The 18,668-nt window shown below is 51.2% G+C and overlaps 1 protein-coding gene across 3 annotated transcripts in view; it reads right to left on the bottom strand.

Moving 5' to 3' along the window:
- The window catches only part of Acsl6 (acyl-CoA synthetase long chain family member 6), a 60,409-nt gene extending 42,182 nt beyond the window's left edge, over nt 1–18,227 (bottom strand). For 2 of the 3 annotated variants that reach the window (XM_020180527.2, XM_074057235.1), the window contains exons 1-2: nt 18,078–18,227; nt 775–995 (exon numbers count right to left, since the gene is read on the bottom strand). In XM_020180527.2, the coding sequence (XP_020036116.1) occupies nt 775–995; nt 18,078–18,126 (270 nt within the window). In that variant the 5' untranslated portion in view covers nt 18,127–18,227. Of the gene's footprint in view, nt 1–774; nt 996–6,416; nt 6,732–18,077 lie in introns of those variants that run through there. The other variant, XM_074057236.1, reaches the window with a different exon arrangement.
- Nucleotides 18,228–18,668: the final 441 nt, after the last annotated feature.

The raw sequence follows: 18,668 nt of genomic DNA, 5'->3' as shown, positions 1-18,668 counted from the left end.
ATCGTGTTATGATCAAAAAGCAAAGTACACTACAGTGTATTTATCATGATATCACTTAAAAGTGGGGAGGGGGATATCTGCTCCTGACAGAACCATTAACACAAGTTGCCTCTGGGAGGATAATGGGGAAACCAGCAGGATAAGGTAGAAGCTTTTTAGTGTATGTCCTTTGGTTTCTTGAGAACTGTGTGAATATACTATTTATTCAAAATTAATAGAATTAAAGTTTAGAAAAGGGGCAAAAATTAATTCCATAAGCTTAATAAAGAAGCAAATCTCACCAGCCCTTCGGGTTTAGCGTGGAACACCTGTCTTCTGAGTCACTGTACCTTCTTCTCTGTGGTGGCTCCACCTGTGAGCCCATGTGCTCTGAGAGAGACAGAGCCCTGCGGTGGACTTAGCTCTGGGTCCCTATACCAACCAGGACTAGTCACAGGGAGAGTATGGAAGAAATTTACATGGAAGCCAAAGGACTATTTAGCCTACTGAAACACCAAAGAGCCAAGACCCCTTACCCAAGAAGCAGGCACACCAGAGGCTCAGTTCAGAGTCAAGGTCAGGCTCTGCTCAGGAACAGTTCCTGGGAAAGGTAGAATGAACACTGGCAAGAGATCCTGCCTAAGCCTGCTACAGAGCATGTTGGCTGGATGCCAGAGGAAACCAGGATTCTCAGGACCACTTGAGGTCAAACAAGTCATAAATTCGGCTTCTACCTTCAAGATACCCATCCTCTGTCAGCTATTTTCTCCAGTCGACTGCTCCCACTCTGCTCACCTCCACCTCTTCTGACTGCATCAGCAGGTTGCATGGCGGTTGCAAGGCCTTCGGCCGGTGAGTGAGCCAGTAGGCAAGGATGGCAGCCAACGCACCCATACTCACAAGGGTGGTGGCTGAGAGGCTGCGGAAAAACTGGCCCAAGTCACCCAGCTCGGGCAGCCGCAGTATCCTCAGGATCTCCTGGGTCTGCATCTTCTCCAGAAGTGAGAGGACAAACTCTGTAGGAAACAAGAGGCAGATGAGGGAGAAGACCTGATGGGCAGCCAGGGAGGGATCTTGTGTCTCAGGTGGCACACTGACCTTGGCCAGGTTGTGGCCCAATATACTGAAGGGCAGGCCTTGGGCTGGTTGAGATGGACAGCCTCCTGGTGCAACACAGCACACCCCAGAGGCTGGCCATTTAGAAGGACCTTTCCTGGTGAGAGGCCAGAGCCCACACCTGACAACCAGACAGCCACATGCTCAAGGCCCCAGGCCATAGCTGATGGCTGCTTCCATATCTTCCAGCTGATGGCCAAGGTGTGGTCTGGCAGCTCTGGGTGTAGAGTCACTTGGGCTCCAAAGCTTGGGTTCTCTAACTCTCCTGTGAGACTGTGGTCATAGTGGTTTGCTTATCTTTGTTTCTGGGGTATGGAGAAGATGGAAGGGCAGCAGAAGAACCCATCACAGCACCTAGGATGAGTGGAGTGGAAGGATGCAGGCTCCACCTGCTCCATTTCTAAGCTCCCAATCCCAGGCCCTTCCTCTTAGGGAGAGAGAGAAGCAGTATTGGGCAGAATTGCACTGGCCTGGACAGATACCTTTAGGCCTTGTGACACAAAGGCAATGAACTATTTGACTATATGAGCATCATACCTCTACACTGCTACACACAGCTATTGCAATAGGCATAGCTGGCCCCACCCTTGACTGACACTGTGCATTCTCCCTCATCCCTTCAGCTAACATCCAGAGGAAAGGAGAGGTAGCAGAGGGAAACAGACATTTAACTGGTAGAAAGAGAAAGAAACCAAGGCCCAGAGAGAAAGGGCTAGGCAAAGTGCTATGTACAATCTGAGAAGTAACCAGTGTCTCTTACAATGATACAGATGGTGGACAGGGTGCCCTGTCACCTCTGGCAGTCCAAGTGGGCATATGGGCCTCTCAGAGAGACATGGGGGACTCCCTGGGGTAGATAGTGAAGTGGTTTCTGTGAGAGGCACTGGTGACTGATTGATTCCAGGACAGCAGGTCCTAAGGAGTTCCTGTGTCCTCCTATTAGCCACTAAGTAAAGAAATACTGACAGAGTAGACAGCTATCCAAGCTTGGGGTTCTGTACCTTGCCCAGGACTGAGGAGGGTACCTAGGGTGAGCCAGGTGTCAGATGTTGGCACCCATACTGGGACCTCTTCGTGTTGCTGCCAAGATCTGCTAGAAGCTTCCCCAGGATACCTATTGGTTTGTCATCCCAGTGATTGCAGGGTGGGCTCTGGGCTGCCATGCACCATCCACAGACACCTCCTCCTAGGTCCTTGACTCTTGGAAGCAATGACTGTGGTTTCTTCTTGAGAAACAAGAAGAAATGCAACAGTGGTTACTCTGCAGCCACGGGATGTGAGCCAAACAATTGCTTGACCCCTGAGGGAGGAGAGATCTGCTGAAATTCCAATAAATGGTATTTGTGCTAAACTGTAACACTGTCACACAGACAATGAGATCAGTTATGTGCAAAGTCACTGCAGAGAGAGAGAAAGGGAGAGAGAGGAAGAAAGAGGGAGAGGGGGGAAGAGAGGGAGGGAGGGAGAGAGAGAAGGAGGGAGGAAGGAAAGAAATGAGAGAAGGACGGAGAAAAGGAGAAAGAGAGAGAGACTGAAGAAAGCTCTTTGGTCTGAGTGCCTTATCAGCTGAGCACAGTTGAGCACATCCACCTGTCTGAACCTTCATTTCCTCTTGTTTAAAATGGGCACAGTACCAGTTGGGCACATAAAGCTTTTTGCCCTGCATCTGGCAAAGTCAGAGGACTAAAGAGATAGCTAAGGGATATGTTTGTCAGAACAAGGGGACTTGCCAGCCTAGAAAACAGAGGAGAGGTCAGAGATAGGCCTGGCTCAGGCTGGTCCAAACACTGGGCTTCACAGAAGGAGCTCATGCTCTACAGATGCATAACAGACTATCTGAATCCTAGGAATTCACCAAGCCCCCTCAGGTGTGGGAGAGCAGTGAAAGTGAGTCCCCAAAAGGCAGGGCATCTTCCCTGAACTGCTGGGCCAGAAGTCCAGTTTCAGAGGCAGCCTTCTTAAGTACGGTCAGTGATGAGGGTGCCCCACAGGAGCGCCCCACTCCTGGCACATCAATCAAGTTAAGGGTCTGCATCATCAAAGCAGAGGCCCAGGTATGGACCATAGTGAATTCACCAATGGAAACCTCTCTGAGGAGGGTGCTGGGTAGGTGGGCAGTTGGTCCTCTTGGGACACTGACTTCCCTACCTTGAAGATGGGAAGACCAGGTTGCAGGCAGGTCTTTAAAATTTAGGCATGGTTGCTAGCTCTTGAGTAGGGCTCTGAGCTGACTGTTTCCTTTACAGAAATGAGCTGACTCAATGAAAAATCAAGGCCCAAGAAACCCCTACTCAAATCCTAAGGGCTCAGCTGTATGGTGTAAAAAGTTTTTAAAGAGAATCTGGAAGAATATCTCATGACCACTAGTCCCTGGCTCTTGGCACTTGCTCATAGATTTTTAAGCTACAGCAGAAAATGGATATTTGTGGCAGTGGGGTGCAATTCTGGAGTTGTCACAGAGCACGGCCCAGAAGGGCTAAGCCATTCCATCCATCTACCCATCCATTCCCCCATCCATCCATCCATCAATCATCTGGCAGACTCTCTTATGACCTCTACTCTCTCCTAAGTCACTGTTGGGCCTGGGGAAGGGAAGGCATGAGGAAGTGTACAGTATTGTGCAATGTGGTCCAGGCTGTGATCAGACATGGGTGCCTGACTCAGGTATGGTAAGTCAGGGCAGGCTTTGAGCAGGAAGTGATACTGATGTAATGCTGAACCACTTGCATTTACCCTGAGATTCCCCTGGGAGCCAGATGAAGAGGAAAGGTTGTAGAAGAAAGGAAGAAAGAAAGGAAGGAAGGAAGGAAGGAAGGAAGGAAGGAAAGAAGGAAGGAAGGAAGGAAGGAAGGAAATACACAAAGGCTGGAGTTGAAAGAGCTCATGGAACTCTTAGGGAACTGAATATGCCATTCAGATAATAAAGTTGTAAGTCCATGAACTCTTGTACAAAGTTCAGCACCCTAAGAATGTGAGGATGACCTCTGGGACAGGCCGAGCTTCTGGTAGTTACCATCTTAGCACAGCCTATGATGGAGGGAAGAGCAGGACTTAGCTAGATTTCCTGAATTCCTAATGCCTGGGGAGCCCCTTCCTATACACAGTACTGTTTGATCTTCATGCAGCTATTCACACTCACTGTATGGAAGTGGAGCGCAGGGACTCCCTCTTCAGTGAGTGACAGGACATGGTCGGCAAGCCATAGAGCTAGGTCTCAAGCCCTAAGCCATTCTTCTGTCTCACGTGGCCACCTCCCTGCCAACACTGGACCCATTCTGGAACCCATCCTCTCCTTAGTAATGCTACTAAAACAACAGAAAACTGACTCCAGTCTGATCAGAAGAGCCTAGGTCCTGGGAGGTTGGGGGATATGAAGGGTCACCACAGTTTGGTTGTGGGATCAGCCAGTTAGGTCAGTCATACATTGTTCACCCTGTGCACACCATGTGTGGACTCCCTCCTCGCCTGTCATCAAGAAATTTTATGGCTCATGCCTGTAATACTAGCTATTTGGGAGGTTGAGATCAGGCCAGCCCGGGGAAACAGTTCAAGAGACCCCACCTCCAAAATAACCAAAACAAAATGGACTGGAGGTGTGGCTCAAGTGGTAGAGTGCCTGCCTTGTAAATGTGAAGCCCTGAGCTCAAGCCCTAGTACCACCAAAAAAAAAAAAAAAAAAATCAAAAAACTTGTCATTAGTTCTCTTGGCTGTGTCCTTCTTCTCCCACCTGGGGTGATAAAGGGCAGTGTGAGAAAGACTTAGCTGTCCACTCCTCAGGTGAGGTGCCCAGCCTAAGGAGGCATCTACAGTGAATTCAGCTTCCCTGGCCCTAAGGCTGTGCCTGTGCCTGTCCTCGGCAACCTGGTCTCATTCTTCCAGGTTCACCAATCTGCTCAGACAGTCAGAACCACTTGTATTTTCACTGTGATTCCCCTCAGATCTGGGAGCCATGGCAGGGCAGAGTTGTGAGTACAGGTCTTCTGAGGACACTTGCTTCAGAGCCAGCCCATACTCCCAAGCCCTTGGCACATAGGAGGCAGAGACTAGGTCTGGAAGTCTGGTCCCCTCATTATTTCATGGGACCTTGGCCTCTTCTGACCTCCTCTTTGCTGATTTGGGGTGGGGTTTGGTGGCACCTGGGGTTCCAGCCAGGGCTGCCTCCCTCCATGCCCAGGAGACTCCCTGGTGGCAGTGGCTGTGTGAGGATGTGTGCAGACAGCACCCAAGAGGATCAGTGGTGCTGTGTTGCCAAGCAAGTGGCTGTGAGTGTTTGTAAATATTCTCCTGGCAGGAGGACCCAGCCTCAGCAGGAGCAAGCCTCCTCCTTCTCAGCATAGACCTGTTCAGAATACCAAATGGTAGCACAGGCTTGGGACAGCAGGACTTCCTTCCACCTTCCCATGTCCTCTGCTAATTCAAAGCACATGGAGGGTGGGTGGTGAAAGCCACAGCTCTTGTGATCCAGAAGAGGAGAGAACAGGAAGAAGGCTGTGGGGGGTGGCAGAGGCAAGGCCCCAGAGCACAAACTGTGGAAAGGGTCCTGGGGTTCTGAGAACCCTCTGCTGGTGTAGCCTCCCAACCCAGCACTCTAGGCCTTCACAGTCTAGCTAAATGGCTCTGTGTATCTCTCAAACCTGACCCCATTAAGTATAGCCCAGACTCCCACACCAGCCTTTTCATAGGTCTTCTTGCTCTAAGTTGTGCTTACACTGATATCAAAGTTATTTTCCTGATACATAGACATGACTATGTCACACTGCTGCTCAAAACCTTATCTGGCTCCCCAGTGCCTTAGGGCCAAGGTCCAAGCTCATTATGTTGGTCCTGAGGGCACTCCATGCTCCTCCAATTCTTCCCTTCCTTTAGAATCACCCCAGCTTCGCTCCGTATCAGCCTGGATGGGGGTTCTTACAAAGGAGTTCTGGACCTCTGCAAACTTCTGAAGCCTCCAGAAATAGCAGGGAACACAAGTCAAGCCATCAAATCACCAAAGAGCCCCCTCACCTCCCTGGATGACAAAAAGAAAATCACAACCTCTCTCAGGGCATAGTGACCCTAACAAGTTTGGAAAAGGGCCCCAAGAGGGATTCCAATGCTGAACTGACCTGACTCAGACTCTTGATAGCTGAATGGCTTTGGGCAAATCACCGTACCTTGCTGCCTCATCTCAAACAAGATCGTGGGCAGAGCAAGAGTACGATGCCAGGCACACAGTAAGAAAAACACTCAGAAGATAGTAGTTAACTAAAACAGTTACTCCATCTCATTGACAACCAAAGGGGCTCAGACACTTGCAAAAGGAGATACATTCACACCCTACCTTTCCAGCGAGCTGCTGACACTGAGGAGGTGGCTGAGCTGATCCCGCTAGAAACCAGCCTTCCTTTTTAGGGCCTGTGGGGCCCAGGGAAAGAGGTTACCACATCTTGATAAAGCACCAAACTGGCGAAGGGCCTGCCCCTGGGGATAGCCGATGGCAACAGCTGCCTGCTCTGAGAAGCCAGGTGGTGGCAGAGGTGCTAGCGGTGGTGGCAGTTGGTCCCTGATGGCTGTGGGAGCAGGTCTGGTAGGGACCAGAGCACAGAGCTGTTCTGTGAGGAGCCGCTGGCCCCTCAAGGCCCCGACTGTCCCCCCGCCCTTCATCTGCACACGGGGCAGTGCTGGCTGAGATCAACTCAGAGCCAAGCAACCCTCCTTAACTCTCCCTCTGCCAGCGTGCCAGGGCCTCATCCCACGCCCTCTGAGTCTCTCCCTCCACCTGTCTTCAGTCCTGAAGGGGAGTTTGCCAAGCGAGTTTCTCACAGGACAAAGCCTCGTCACATGTCCATCTGAGACACTGATTAGGGGCCAGGGGCTCACACTCAGCTGTGGGCTGAGTGTGAGTGGTGGGGTTGATGGGAAGAAGTGGGGAGTGACAGGTGGGGATGCCAAAATTCTGGGGCTGAGGAAAGACTGCATCCTCCTCCTCCTGGGGACTCTGTCTCCCAGGGCCACCCCCATTCTCCACACCCACAAGGTCACAACCAGTCTACATGGGAGAGGCAAGAAACTGGGCACAGTCTCAGATAAAATATCTGCTCAGGGATGCTCTAGGGAATGGGAAACTCCAGACCAAGGATCTGGGTCAGAGGTGGAAGACCTCAACACAGCTCACCAGCCCCTCCCTAGTGCCTGCCTGAGAGACATTGTTTCCTGGCTTGCCCAAGAATGGCTGCCCTGCAGCCAGAGTCTATACCCTCTCCTCACTGAACCTAAGCTGAGCTCCTAACTCCTGCAGCACCTCTGCAGCCTAGAATGCTGAGGTCCAGGGACTCCAGGGAGAGCTGCACTCCTTTAAGGGCTATCTCTACAGGGTATGAGAAGTAGGATCGTGACTTCTGTAGCTTTTTCACCCCAACTTCCATGGCTCTTCACCTCTACCTCCTTGGCTACCATGTGGCTGGGCACACAACAGGCACATGGCTGCAAACTGCTACTGGAAAAGAAACAAATCCAGGCCACAGGACCCAGCTCACCATCAAACCCAGCCCCCCCACAACTGGGTGCTTCTGGGCACTTTTTAGTCTGTCCCACCTGGGCCACGGTCACCCAAATCCATTCTACCTCCCTGCTCAGGCCACAGCTAAGGGCTCCAAGCTCCCTCTTAAGAGCTGTTTGCCCAACCAGTATGGCAACTCTGGAGCCCACAGGCTTGCAACACCTTCCTTGGGGCTGAAGACACTCTGCCACTGTTCCCCCCACCTTCTGGGGCTGGTCACATGGACAGCTTCCTGCTTCAGAAGGCCTCACTTGGAAGTTGGCCCCAGCATCCCCCAATCCACCCTGATAAACATACCTGCCTTCGGCCCACAAAGCCCTTTCCCCTTCTTCTTTGACAGGACCCCAACTTTTCTCCAGACATCTTCAAAAATATCTTTCAATAAAACAAAAACTTCCTTTAATACTTCTCAGGGAAGCTTCTGGGGTAGGAAATTCAACGACCACCACCATACTCCTGGTTGGTTGAAAACCACGTGAGCTGCCAAGGGCATGGACCTGAGGGAACAGCTCTACCCCAGAAAATATGTAGCCAGTTCCCAGTGTAAGAAAAGCACAGACCTGGCTGGATGTACTGAATCATGCTTATAATCCCAGCTACATGGGAGTCAAAGATCAGGAGGACCGTGGTTTGAGGCCAACTGGGCAAAAAGATAGTGAGACCCCCCCCCTCTTCTCAACAAACAAGCCAGATGCAGTAGTTCACACCTGTAGTCCCAGCCATGAGGGAGGCCTTAAGTAGGAGGATCATGGTCCAGGCTGGTCCCAGGCAAAAACAAGAGACCTTCTCTAAAAAAAAATAACCAAAGCAAAAAGGGCTGGAGGCTTGTGGTTCAAGTACCAGGCCACCTGCATACCAAGTGCAAGGCCTTGAGTTCAAGCCCTAGTAACACCAGAAAAAGAAAAAGAAAAAAACAAGCACAGGCCTTACCCTAACCTGCAGAATCACACAGAGCAGTTCCACACTCAGTCCATCAATAGCCCTATCCACACAGTGATTCAAGCTGGTCTCTGCTGTGAGATAGGGCCTTTCTCTCCATTTTGCTCTTGGGTTTTAATTAATTCACAGAACCACAGATGACTGGAGCAGAGATGAGGCCAAGGGCCCCCCTGTCTTGGGAATTGCTAGGAGAGACGCACAGTGCATCCCCCATGAGACTGGGGGCCATGACAAACGGTTGCTGAGTTACGTGGTGGTTCACCTGTCAAGCCTCCCTGAGGAGCCTGGTTATAGCCCCGAAGGGCGAATTAAGCCTCTAGAATGTGGAAAGACGCAGCTAAGAACTTGCTATGACTGGCCACTTCGTAGTCACCTTCCCCAGCCACCCAAACTCACTGTGAACATGCCTCCCTCAGCAGCCTTCACCGCCCCTGTATCCCCATCCTCATGACAGTACCTCTTAAGACACTCACTCGTCCTGAGCTCCCATCAGGGAACATGGACCCACACTCCTGACAACAGCACCAGGAAGCCAGGCTCAAACAACACTGTCAGGAACTCAAAAATATGAATAGCCTTGAGAACAGAGGAGCAAACAGAAACACAGTGTCTTTCACAAGCTCTGAGATAAAGGTTGTTCTTACCATGAATCAAGCACAGCAAAATTCTCAGAGCAGAGGGACAACAGAGGCTAAAACAATGGAGGCAGCCTCTTAGGAAATATTTATAGGGTTCGATGACCAATGGTCCTAATGGACTGACAGTCCTAGATGAGTCAAGGTCTCGTAGTCCTTCCTTCCACACTATATCCTGGGACAGCAGGCAGAATGCCAGGGATACTGGCAAGGGCCATGATTACCATGGACAGGCAGAGGGACATCCCCTGGAAGGCCCCACTTTGTAGGGAGCCACACAGTCCTGTGGCTACATGATACTTTTCCTTCCCAGACTTGTCCATGGAAGGGACTGCCCATGTCTTAGCCTCAGGAGCAGTGATCTATTTCCATTACTATCCCAACTGAGGATACACAGCAAGCTCTCCAGGTTTAAGCTCAAGGAAGGATACATGGGCTGCTTCTGGCAGGATCATGCTCTTAGAGTTTAAGTACAGGTAGCCAGGATACAGCAGGACAGTTTCTTCCAACTAAGAAGACCCTCTTGAGGTAGGGAGGGTTCTGGCAAGACATGTTGGGGTTACTGAGGTCAGTGAGCAAGACAGCAATTTGTCTACCAGCTCATTCACTTAGGAGCACTGCTGGTCTGCTAGAGACCCTTGCTCAGAGAGAAATGCACAAATGACAAATTCTGAAGCACATCTCCATCAGGGAACCAAAGCAAGGACACACATAGAGCAGAGTGGAATGGGGAGGAGAGCAAGGGTATGGCAGAGTGGCACAATGGGTTGAGAAGTCACAGGAAGAGGTGTAAGATGCTGGGGCCCCTTTCAGGAGTGTAGTACAGGGAAGGAGGCACAGGCCTAGCCTTACCAAGAACTAGAGCAAAAAGCTGAGGCTGGCATGATGGCATTTAGCTACAGGCAGCAAAAGACTGTAGTCAGTACTGTATGTTTACTGCATGCCTTCTAAGTCATATTCCATAGGCTAATGACACCCACTAGCTCACCTGACCTAGAACCCTAGGATCTGGGGTTGTGAAAGTATCCCAGGAAAATCATGTCCCTCTGAACACTGCCTGCATGACTCCTTTACCCATCACTCCAGGTGTCAGGAAATCTGCCACCTTGTGAACCAGAGGTCAGAGCTGCAGAGCAGTTGCAGCCTAAACAGCCCTCCAGCAGCAGCAGGCTCATCCCACTGTCAGCCTGTGAGAGTGACCATAGGGTTAACAACAGGCTCCAGCAGCTAGGCCTTTGGCTGGGCCAGAACACTGGGAACTCAGGCCTCCTTTTCAAGGCCAGGATGAATGGGGAATATGCAAATGGCCACCTCCTGAGGAGTGGCAGGGAGGGCCTGCTGCTGGCAGTCCTACATCACTCCACTCTGGGCCTGTCACATGAAAGGATTTGTACTCCAGCTGCTGGCTCCTGCACCAGGTCAGGCTGGGGCTGTTCTCACCAGAAAACAAAAATCTCTTTCAGACCAAAGCTAAACGAGGCCCCAGCTGGCCCTGGGAAGACCATTGGATGTTGTTCATGCTGACCTGCCTAGAGCACCCATCACTTGAATCCTCACTTTCCACCACCATCTTTTCGAGAGGGAGCTGGAGGCCTCTGTGGCCACTGAGAAAGCACTGTGTCAGGTCAGGTGGGGGGAGCCAAGAAATAGGCTCCTTCCTTCTGAGGTACTGTTGGTTTGTCCTTTGCAAAAACAGTTACAGCTGCAATTGAGATAGTAACTTTTTTTTATACAAGAAAACTGATAATTTTCATACTGCTCATGGTAAACACAAAGAAGGAAATGAGAAAACAGTGCTGGTGAAGAAGACCTTGTAGTGCAGAGAGAGGACTTTAAAGTATCGTGTCTGGTGCCCACAACACTGCTGCCACCAGTGCCCTTGAGCTGTGGGTGCAGTTTATGGTGACCCAGAGCCAGACTTTTAGCGGGCAGAAATACTGGATCTCTGACACCCTAAGATCACCAGGAGTTGTCCATTAACTGTATCATAAATATTGTATCCCATAAACATGGGTGCAAAATTCATACTCACACTAACAGGCAGCAAAGACACAGTAAGATCATTCAGCTTAAGAAGACATATAGGACAAGCTCACTTAGGGCCTGATTCTCTACCAACAGGAGGGGAGGAAGGTGCTCCCACAATCCAAGGGAAACAGGCCTAGTCAGCCTCATTGCCTAAAGAAAAGACCCGCTCTGATGGCCAACTGTCCATCGCCACCTCCCTCCTCAGGTCTTCCTGCTTTTACTTGGGGCTACACAGTATGCTCATGACATTAAGATATCTAACGGGTCTCAGAGTTCAGGGAGTAATCCTGGGAGGATAATCAAGAGACAGAGGAGGGGAGAGAGCATACTTTAGATCAGATCTGGAAAAAGCAAGTTTCACAGGTCACAAGCCACCCTGATCTCTGGCCTGTGGCAAGGAGACCAAGGACACATGTATCCAAATCCACACCAGTCCACTCACCAAGGGATGACCTGACTTCCCTGGACACAGCCAAGCTTGACAGGTGGCCTGCAAGCAGGGTGCAGCTGAGTATGGATGAGCTGAAGGTGTCCCCCAGGGAAAAAGACCCCATCTGCTGGAAGGTACAATCACCATCAACAGTGAATTCTCTGCCTGCTAAGCCTGGGCCTGGGATCTGGATAGCTTCATGCAGCCCTAGCACTAGAAGAAAAGCAGAGAGACTAGAGGTTCTGCCTCTTCCAAGGTCAAGGTTCTCTGCCTGCTAAGCCTGGGCCTGGGATCTGGATAGCTTCATGCAGCCCTAGCACTAGAAGAAAAGCAGAGAGACTAGAGGTTCTGCCTCTTCCAAGGTCAAGGGATTACTGCAGGCCTGAATGGGTCCTCGCTGTGGCCCCCTTTCTTGTGTAGTCTAATAACTGCCTTCCTCTCATTGGCCTGAGACTGTCACTGTCCAGCCTCCAGCAGGCTCCCTGTCCAGTCTCACTAGCTGGCCCATATCCTACCTGATGTTTCATCTCAGCTCTGGCTGACCTTGCTGTCCAGTCTCTGGTTGACCTCATTGTCAATTGGTCTTCCTGTCTATTCTGCAGGATCTGTGGTGAATGATCAGAATGGTTTGAAACTAGAGCTGCAGCAGGGTTGGGTGGGCAGGAGTGAAACCCTGTGGGAGAAGCTAACCCCCGACAACAATCCACATGTTGGAGGGGAGCATAGGGCTTTTTAGTAGGGCTGAGTACTGCTTGATCCCTTGGGATCCACCTCCCACCAAGGTGGGCAGCCAATGAAGCAGGCTCCCAGGCATTGGGTAGTCACCCATTCAACCTGGGCCTACGTGCTCTCTCATCTCTCTCTCATTCCTCCAAGGGCCGCCAATCATTAGATCTGTTCCTGGCCCCAACAGATGCCACTCTGGATTTGCTTATTCCAGAGTCTGAAAACTGAGAAGCTGATTATCCCATACTAGTCTAGCTTTCTGCCCTAAAGCCCCAGCAGGCACCTATCTTGGAATGCAGGTCTGACTAGGCAAAGGGTAAACTAGAGGCTAGCCTCCTCTAATTCTCCATGAATACCTCCCAGTTGAATGCCTGAACTAGATGTGGGGAGAAGAAGGGTGTGTCTGGGAAGAGCAGATGAACAGGACTAGCTGGCATGTGAAACCTTTCAGGCTCTGTAGTTACTGATTGGGGCTCTGAATAGGTAGCTCAGCTTGGCTCAACCTAGTTTCCACATTCCGATTTCTGTACATTGCAGACCCCAAGACTCACCTGAATCAGGAGCTATGTAAAGGCAGTAAGCTCCCAGGGGAAACAGCCCTGGGCATCCTGAAGGACAACCCCAAGGGCCCATACAGCCTTTCCCCCAGGTCCTCACCCACCAATCCTGATGCTCAATAAATGGTTAGACAGAACTCTGGCACGAAATGGGGCCGTCACACCAGGCCATCCATGAGGTAAGAGCCTTGACTGGGGATTCCTCTCAGATATGCATGGCAGAGTAATCAGAGCTCTCGGCCTACCACAAAGCCAGAACCTTGGAGCTCCAAGGAAACAACAGAGAAGATTACACAAAACCAGTTCCCCTGCAGCCAAGGGTCATCCCTCCACTCATTCCTTCATCAAATACTTTTGGAGTCTCTCCTTCTTTTCTAGGTTGCACTGGTTCTCAGCACTCAGGGTTCTCCACTAAAGGTTGACCTGGCCCTTCCTGCAAGGAGTGCACACCTGCTTTCCCCTGCTGCTTCTGCCATACTGACATCATCCCTAAGCTGGGCACAGAGCCTGGCATCATAGTGGGCATGCACTCAAAGCCTGTTGCTTGCTAACTGACTTGTGAGAAAACAGTTTATAAAATATACCAGTATTAAAAATAAATTATGTTCAGGGAATTCTGTTTATCATTCATTTCTGCAATAAACACTGATGCATACTACATGTTCAACCGTGGATTGGGAGCACAGAGATGAGACACCCTAACCTTACCCTTGGAAAGACCAAAGGACTTGTGAAGAAGGCCCAAGACTGAAGTTCAGTGGAACATGTATCACTGGGGATGTTTGTGGAGTTCAGGCATGGTATCACCTTAGCCATACCTTCTCTCTCTCTCTCTCTCTCTCTCTCTGTCTCTCTCTCTCTGATGGGATTGGGGATTGAACTCAGGCTAAGCCATGCCCCAGCCCTTTTTGCTTTAGTTTGCCTGTCAGATAGGATCTCTAACTGTGATCTCCCTACTTTTGCCTCCCAAGTAACTGAGATTACAGGTATGTACCACTGTGTCTGGCCAGAGCCATATCTTCTTTTTCTTTTTTTTTGGTGGGACTAGGGTTTGAACTCAGGGATTCCCACTTGCAAAGCAGGCTCTCTACCACTGAGTCATACATCCAATCCATTTTGCTATAGTTGTTTTGGAGATTGAGTATCTCAAACTATTTTTCTGGCTGGCCTCAAACCACAGTTCTCCTGATCACAGCCTCCCAAGTAGCTAGGATTACAGGCATGAGCCACAGGCACCTGGCTCATCTCTTCTTGATGTAACTACCACAGAGAATAAGATCAACATGGTTTTCATGGCATTCTAGGCCTGCAGAGCCCTGGCAGCCTCAGTGGCCAAGCAGAATTTGTCTTATTACCAATCTTTCTTCACACAGGTTCCTCTAGGCAGAGGCCTGGCAACCTTTTCTTTCTCTACTTCCTTTCTGCATGTTGGAATCCTGGACCTCCTCTGGACTTCAGGTCTTCAGCTCTTGCAAGTTGTTTCCCATTAAATCTCCCTGGGTCTCTGTGCTTTACCTAGTAAGTGGGGATAACAGTATCACAGTGTTGTGGGAAGACTGAAGGGAAGCTTGCAGAATCACAGAACATGCACAACCAAGCACCTACTGTGCTTGAAAGCAGCTGTCAGCATGTTTGCAACACCTTCCCCAACACACACACTCTGTACTTCAGACAAGACCAGGCATATTCAGGGTGGTGTGGTAGTAGATCAACCAGTACTTCAATCAATGAATAGCTGAGTGCCTACTCTGTGATAGGTGCTGGCTAGATACACAGTGCAGTTTCTGTTATACAAAAGTCTATCACTTTTGTTTCTTTGTGCAAACAAGTCAGTGCCTCATTCTTACTCACCCTGTCTATGGGTCAGCAGAGATCCTATTAGGGGTTGCAATTGAGCTAAATTCAGCCTTCTGAAGGTCAACCTAAGAGTCCTTAGAATCACAAAAGTCAGAAAAACCAGCTCTAGAGCAGAATGGCTGGACTCTGCTGCCCCCTGGTGTCAGTGTACTTTGGCTGGAGCAGGCTGGAGAGTGACAAAAAGGTGCTGAGGTCAGAATCCTCCTGCATGGTGATGGAGCCTTTGCAAAACCACACTTTTTTCATTTGTGAGGCATATCCCCAGCTAACCAGACAGCTGCCTGTTTTGCCTGGAGCTCTACCATTGGTCCCAATTCTTAGCTGCCTTCTTGGGTCCCCTAGGGTAGCCCCAGACCTCCTGCCAGTCTCTTCCTAATGGATCCTAACAGTGGAGATAGGGTCTGAGGGGTTGAGCTGAGTCACAGCATGCAAGTCTGCATTGCCTAGCAACTGTAGCCTGCCATACCGGTCTCTGGCAGCCCTGGCTTAGCCCAGCAGGGCCAGCCCTATGTCTTCTAGGGCAGGGGGCAGAGCTAGGCTTCATCTCTTCTCTCTCTGGAGTCCTGCCTCAACTCAGGCCATCTTTGAGCCAAATCAGTTCTCATGTAACATCATTAATAGCTTCCCACCACATCCCTGGTAACTACTCCTCCACTCCCCACGACTCAGCATGGCCACTGTGGCTAAACAGAGGACTCCTCTATCACCCCCCCACCTCAATAAACTTCTCTCCTCTAGGACCCACTCCCACAACCCAGGTTCCCAAAGTACAAGACTGAAGACTCAGTCCTCATCACAGTTCTGCACACTTTTGTTGGTCTGACTTCCCCTATTTGGAGTTTGGTCTACCTCCCTCTGACCAATGGCCCTGTGTCCTGCAGAAGCCCACTCTGGTGTCACTGGTTGTCAGGTCTGAGTTGAGCAGACTAGACTCTGTACAAGGGCTGCGTCAGCCTAGAGGAAGAGGCTCCCTTTTAGAAATGTCTCCACCACAAATGATGTCTCACTCTACCTTGCAAATAGGCAGACACAAGCTCCAGTTAATTACTCCCCTTGTCCTGAGTGCTTATGGCACTGAGGGCACATTTTCTCTCACCAGGCCTAGCATCTGACTTATGCTGATCTATTCTACTTGTCTCCTTGTTCACTACTTAACACACAAATGCAATATGGGCCTGCCCAAAGCACAGGGCTGCTTCCTACAGGCGGCTCCCCCCTGCTCCTTTGCATCATTCTTTCCCCAACAGCCCTTGAGGGTAGCCCTTGCTCAGCCCTGCTTTGTTTCCCTAGAGCCAGATTAGGTGGTAAAAAGCATATAGCTCTATTAAAGAGTGGTGCTGCATTGAGGGTCCCCTCCTGTTTCTGGCTGTATAGAAGGGAACTGGCAAACTGCCAGGGACCCTGAATTACAAGGCAGAGTTCATTCGCACATGTACTCTCCCTAAACTGCAGTTCTTAGCCCAGTAGTCCCTTCTGCCCCCAGAGAAAGGCTGGAGTCCAAGCTAAGTCCCAAGGAAGATGGACCCATGACCTAGGAAAGTCCCACCATGTATCTTGGGTATTCCATTCAATGAGAGCCATACCTCCAGCCTCAGCTTGGCCTCTGTGAAAGCAGTTGCCCAAGAGTATCCCTGCTTGACCTCAGTGAGGCCAATACCCTTCTCTCCTTTTCATACTCAAGGAGGCACCTGAACACTTTGGGAAAAGGTCCACAAGAAGGCAGAAGAGAAGGCCCATCTAAGTCAGAGATAGAACTCCACTTATAGACAAGAACTCCACACCATAAGGGGCTTTTCTCACATGCTGCTGATGACTCTTGTCACTTGAAAAGCCTCCAGATTCCCTCTTGCTGCCACAGAAGACCAAGCCTTTGGAGAACTGCCTTTGGGCCCATGGCTAGGTAGGGCCTCCTCAAGAGGGTACAACAAAGTGATCCTGGCACTAGAAAGAGGCTTTGAGACCATGAATCACTTGGACAATAAAAATCATCATCATCATCACCCTTGATCCCAGCTCTAGCCTTGTCCTTGCCTATCGAGTGTGAATCAGGACAGAGGGGCCCTGCACAGCCTGTCATCACACTGGCAGACAGAAGGAGCTTAGGGAGATGAGGGGATTAGAGAGGTCTTACTCTCCCAGCTCAGGGGAACTATCCTGTAGCCTAACTCAGGGGAATGTTGGAGGAGGGAGAAAGTGATTACCTGGCTCACCAACCCCCTAGGTTCAGATCAGGTACAACCAAGCACTTGGCATAGGTTGATCATTTAAACCTCAGAGAGAATCCCAGATATTATTCATGTGACATTGGGCAAGTTAATTCCTCTCTGAACCTCAATAAAAAATAAGATGACACCACTTATCTAGAATTTTCTGTGAATATTAAACTACACATGAAAAACCTCAGGTAAGGATCTCAAAACAGTCAACGTCCTCCCTTCTTTCGGCTCAGAAAGAACTTTGTCACCACCTCTGATGTGTCCTTTGTGAAATAATAAAGACTAACGTTCATAGAGCATTTCCTCTGGGCTAGGCCAGATGTAAAAGCAATTTAAGGGTCAAGTACCTCACAGCTGGGAGAAGTAGAGACCCTTTAGAGAGCTGAAGATTTGGAGGGTCAGAGAGGGGTGAGGCCTGTGCAGGCAGAACTGAGGCCCCGTAGACCAGGGCCAGACCCCAGGTATGAGTGTTGTGGGTTGGGGCAATAGCTGGGCAGGGATCCAGCAGAGGTCACCCTGGCCTCCTAACAGGGTGCAGGGGAGACGGGGAGGGGTGAGGGCTGGGGATACAGCCCTGGGCAAAGCCAACAAGGCAGCTGAACTTGCTTTACAAAAACCCTGTATTCTGGCTGAAGGACCAGCAGGGGTCAGGAAGCCCGGGTACATCGTTGACCTACTGCAGGACCTTGGGGGCCAACACCCTAAGTTTCTGGTGGCAGGAGATGATAAGGCCGGAATAAGTCCATCCCTGCCTTGGCTCAGGGTCTAATCTGATCAGCAAGTCCTTGCCATAAGGGGAGAGGGGAGCGAGAATTGAAAGGAGGTAGTGGGGTCGCCATAAGCAAGGCCGCATATCTCTGCAGACCCTGCTGTTTTCCAAACACCGCCTGGAGCCCGCCGGAACTGTGGGCTGCCCGGGGACCTTGAAGGCAGCTCAGCAGCCAGCGACTGGGGCTCGGCGGCTGCGGGTATGTAACACCCGCACGTTGGGCCAAGACACCCCAGTGTACCGAAGATGGAGGTCGGGGACCGATGGGGACCGGACAGGGACTTACCCGCAAATAGCCAAAGGGAGCCTCCCGACACAAGGAAGAAGGTCAGCATGTCGGTCAGCGGGGCCCAGCCTGGCCCCGCACGGCCTCCGGGGCCCGCAGCCCCGCAGCCCAGAGCAGCCGCGCCACCGCCGCCGCAGCCGCTGCCGGGTATTTTTAGCCCCCGCCTCCCGCTCCGCAGCCCCCGCCTCCCCGCGCCGCTGCAGAGAAGAAGGGAGGGGGAGGGTGCGGAGCGCGCCCCGCACCGGAGCCGCACTCCAGCCCCGCAGCCCCGCGGGGTCACGGGCGCCGCCAGCCCGCGCAGACAGCCGCCTCCTGGGAACCGCCGAGCCCCGAGCCGGGGAGGAGTCTGACCGCAACACGAACCAACTCTCTCTGCCCCCGCCCCCAACGTTCTGGGGAAACGGGCTGTCCCTGCACCTGCAGGCGGGCGACAAGCCGTCACCACCTACCCCACCAACGCGCGACCCAACCGCGCGACCTGCGCCTTGGGTGTCATGGCTAGGCAGGCTAAAGTGGCAGCATGGTCATTTATCCCAGGAGGTGCACACGCTGATGGGCTGATGGGCAGTTGATGCTGACAGCCTCCTCGGA

The sequence above is a fragment of the Castor canadensis genome, chromosome 16, assembly GCF_047511655.1.
Source record: "Castor canadensis chromosome 16, mCasCan1.hap1v2, whole genome shotgun sequence".
Classification (NCBI taxonomy): domain Eukaryota; kingdom Metazoa; phylum Chordata; class Mammalia; order Rodentia; family Castoridae; genus Castor; species Castor canadensis.
The sequence above is the reverse complement of the archived record's forward strand: the minus strand, read 5'-3'. Positions and strand labels throughout refer to the sequence as shown.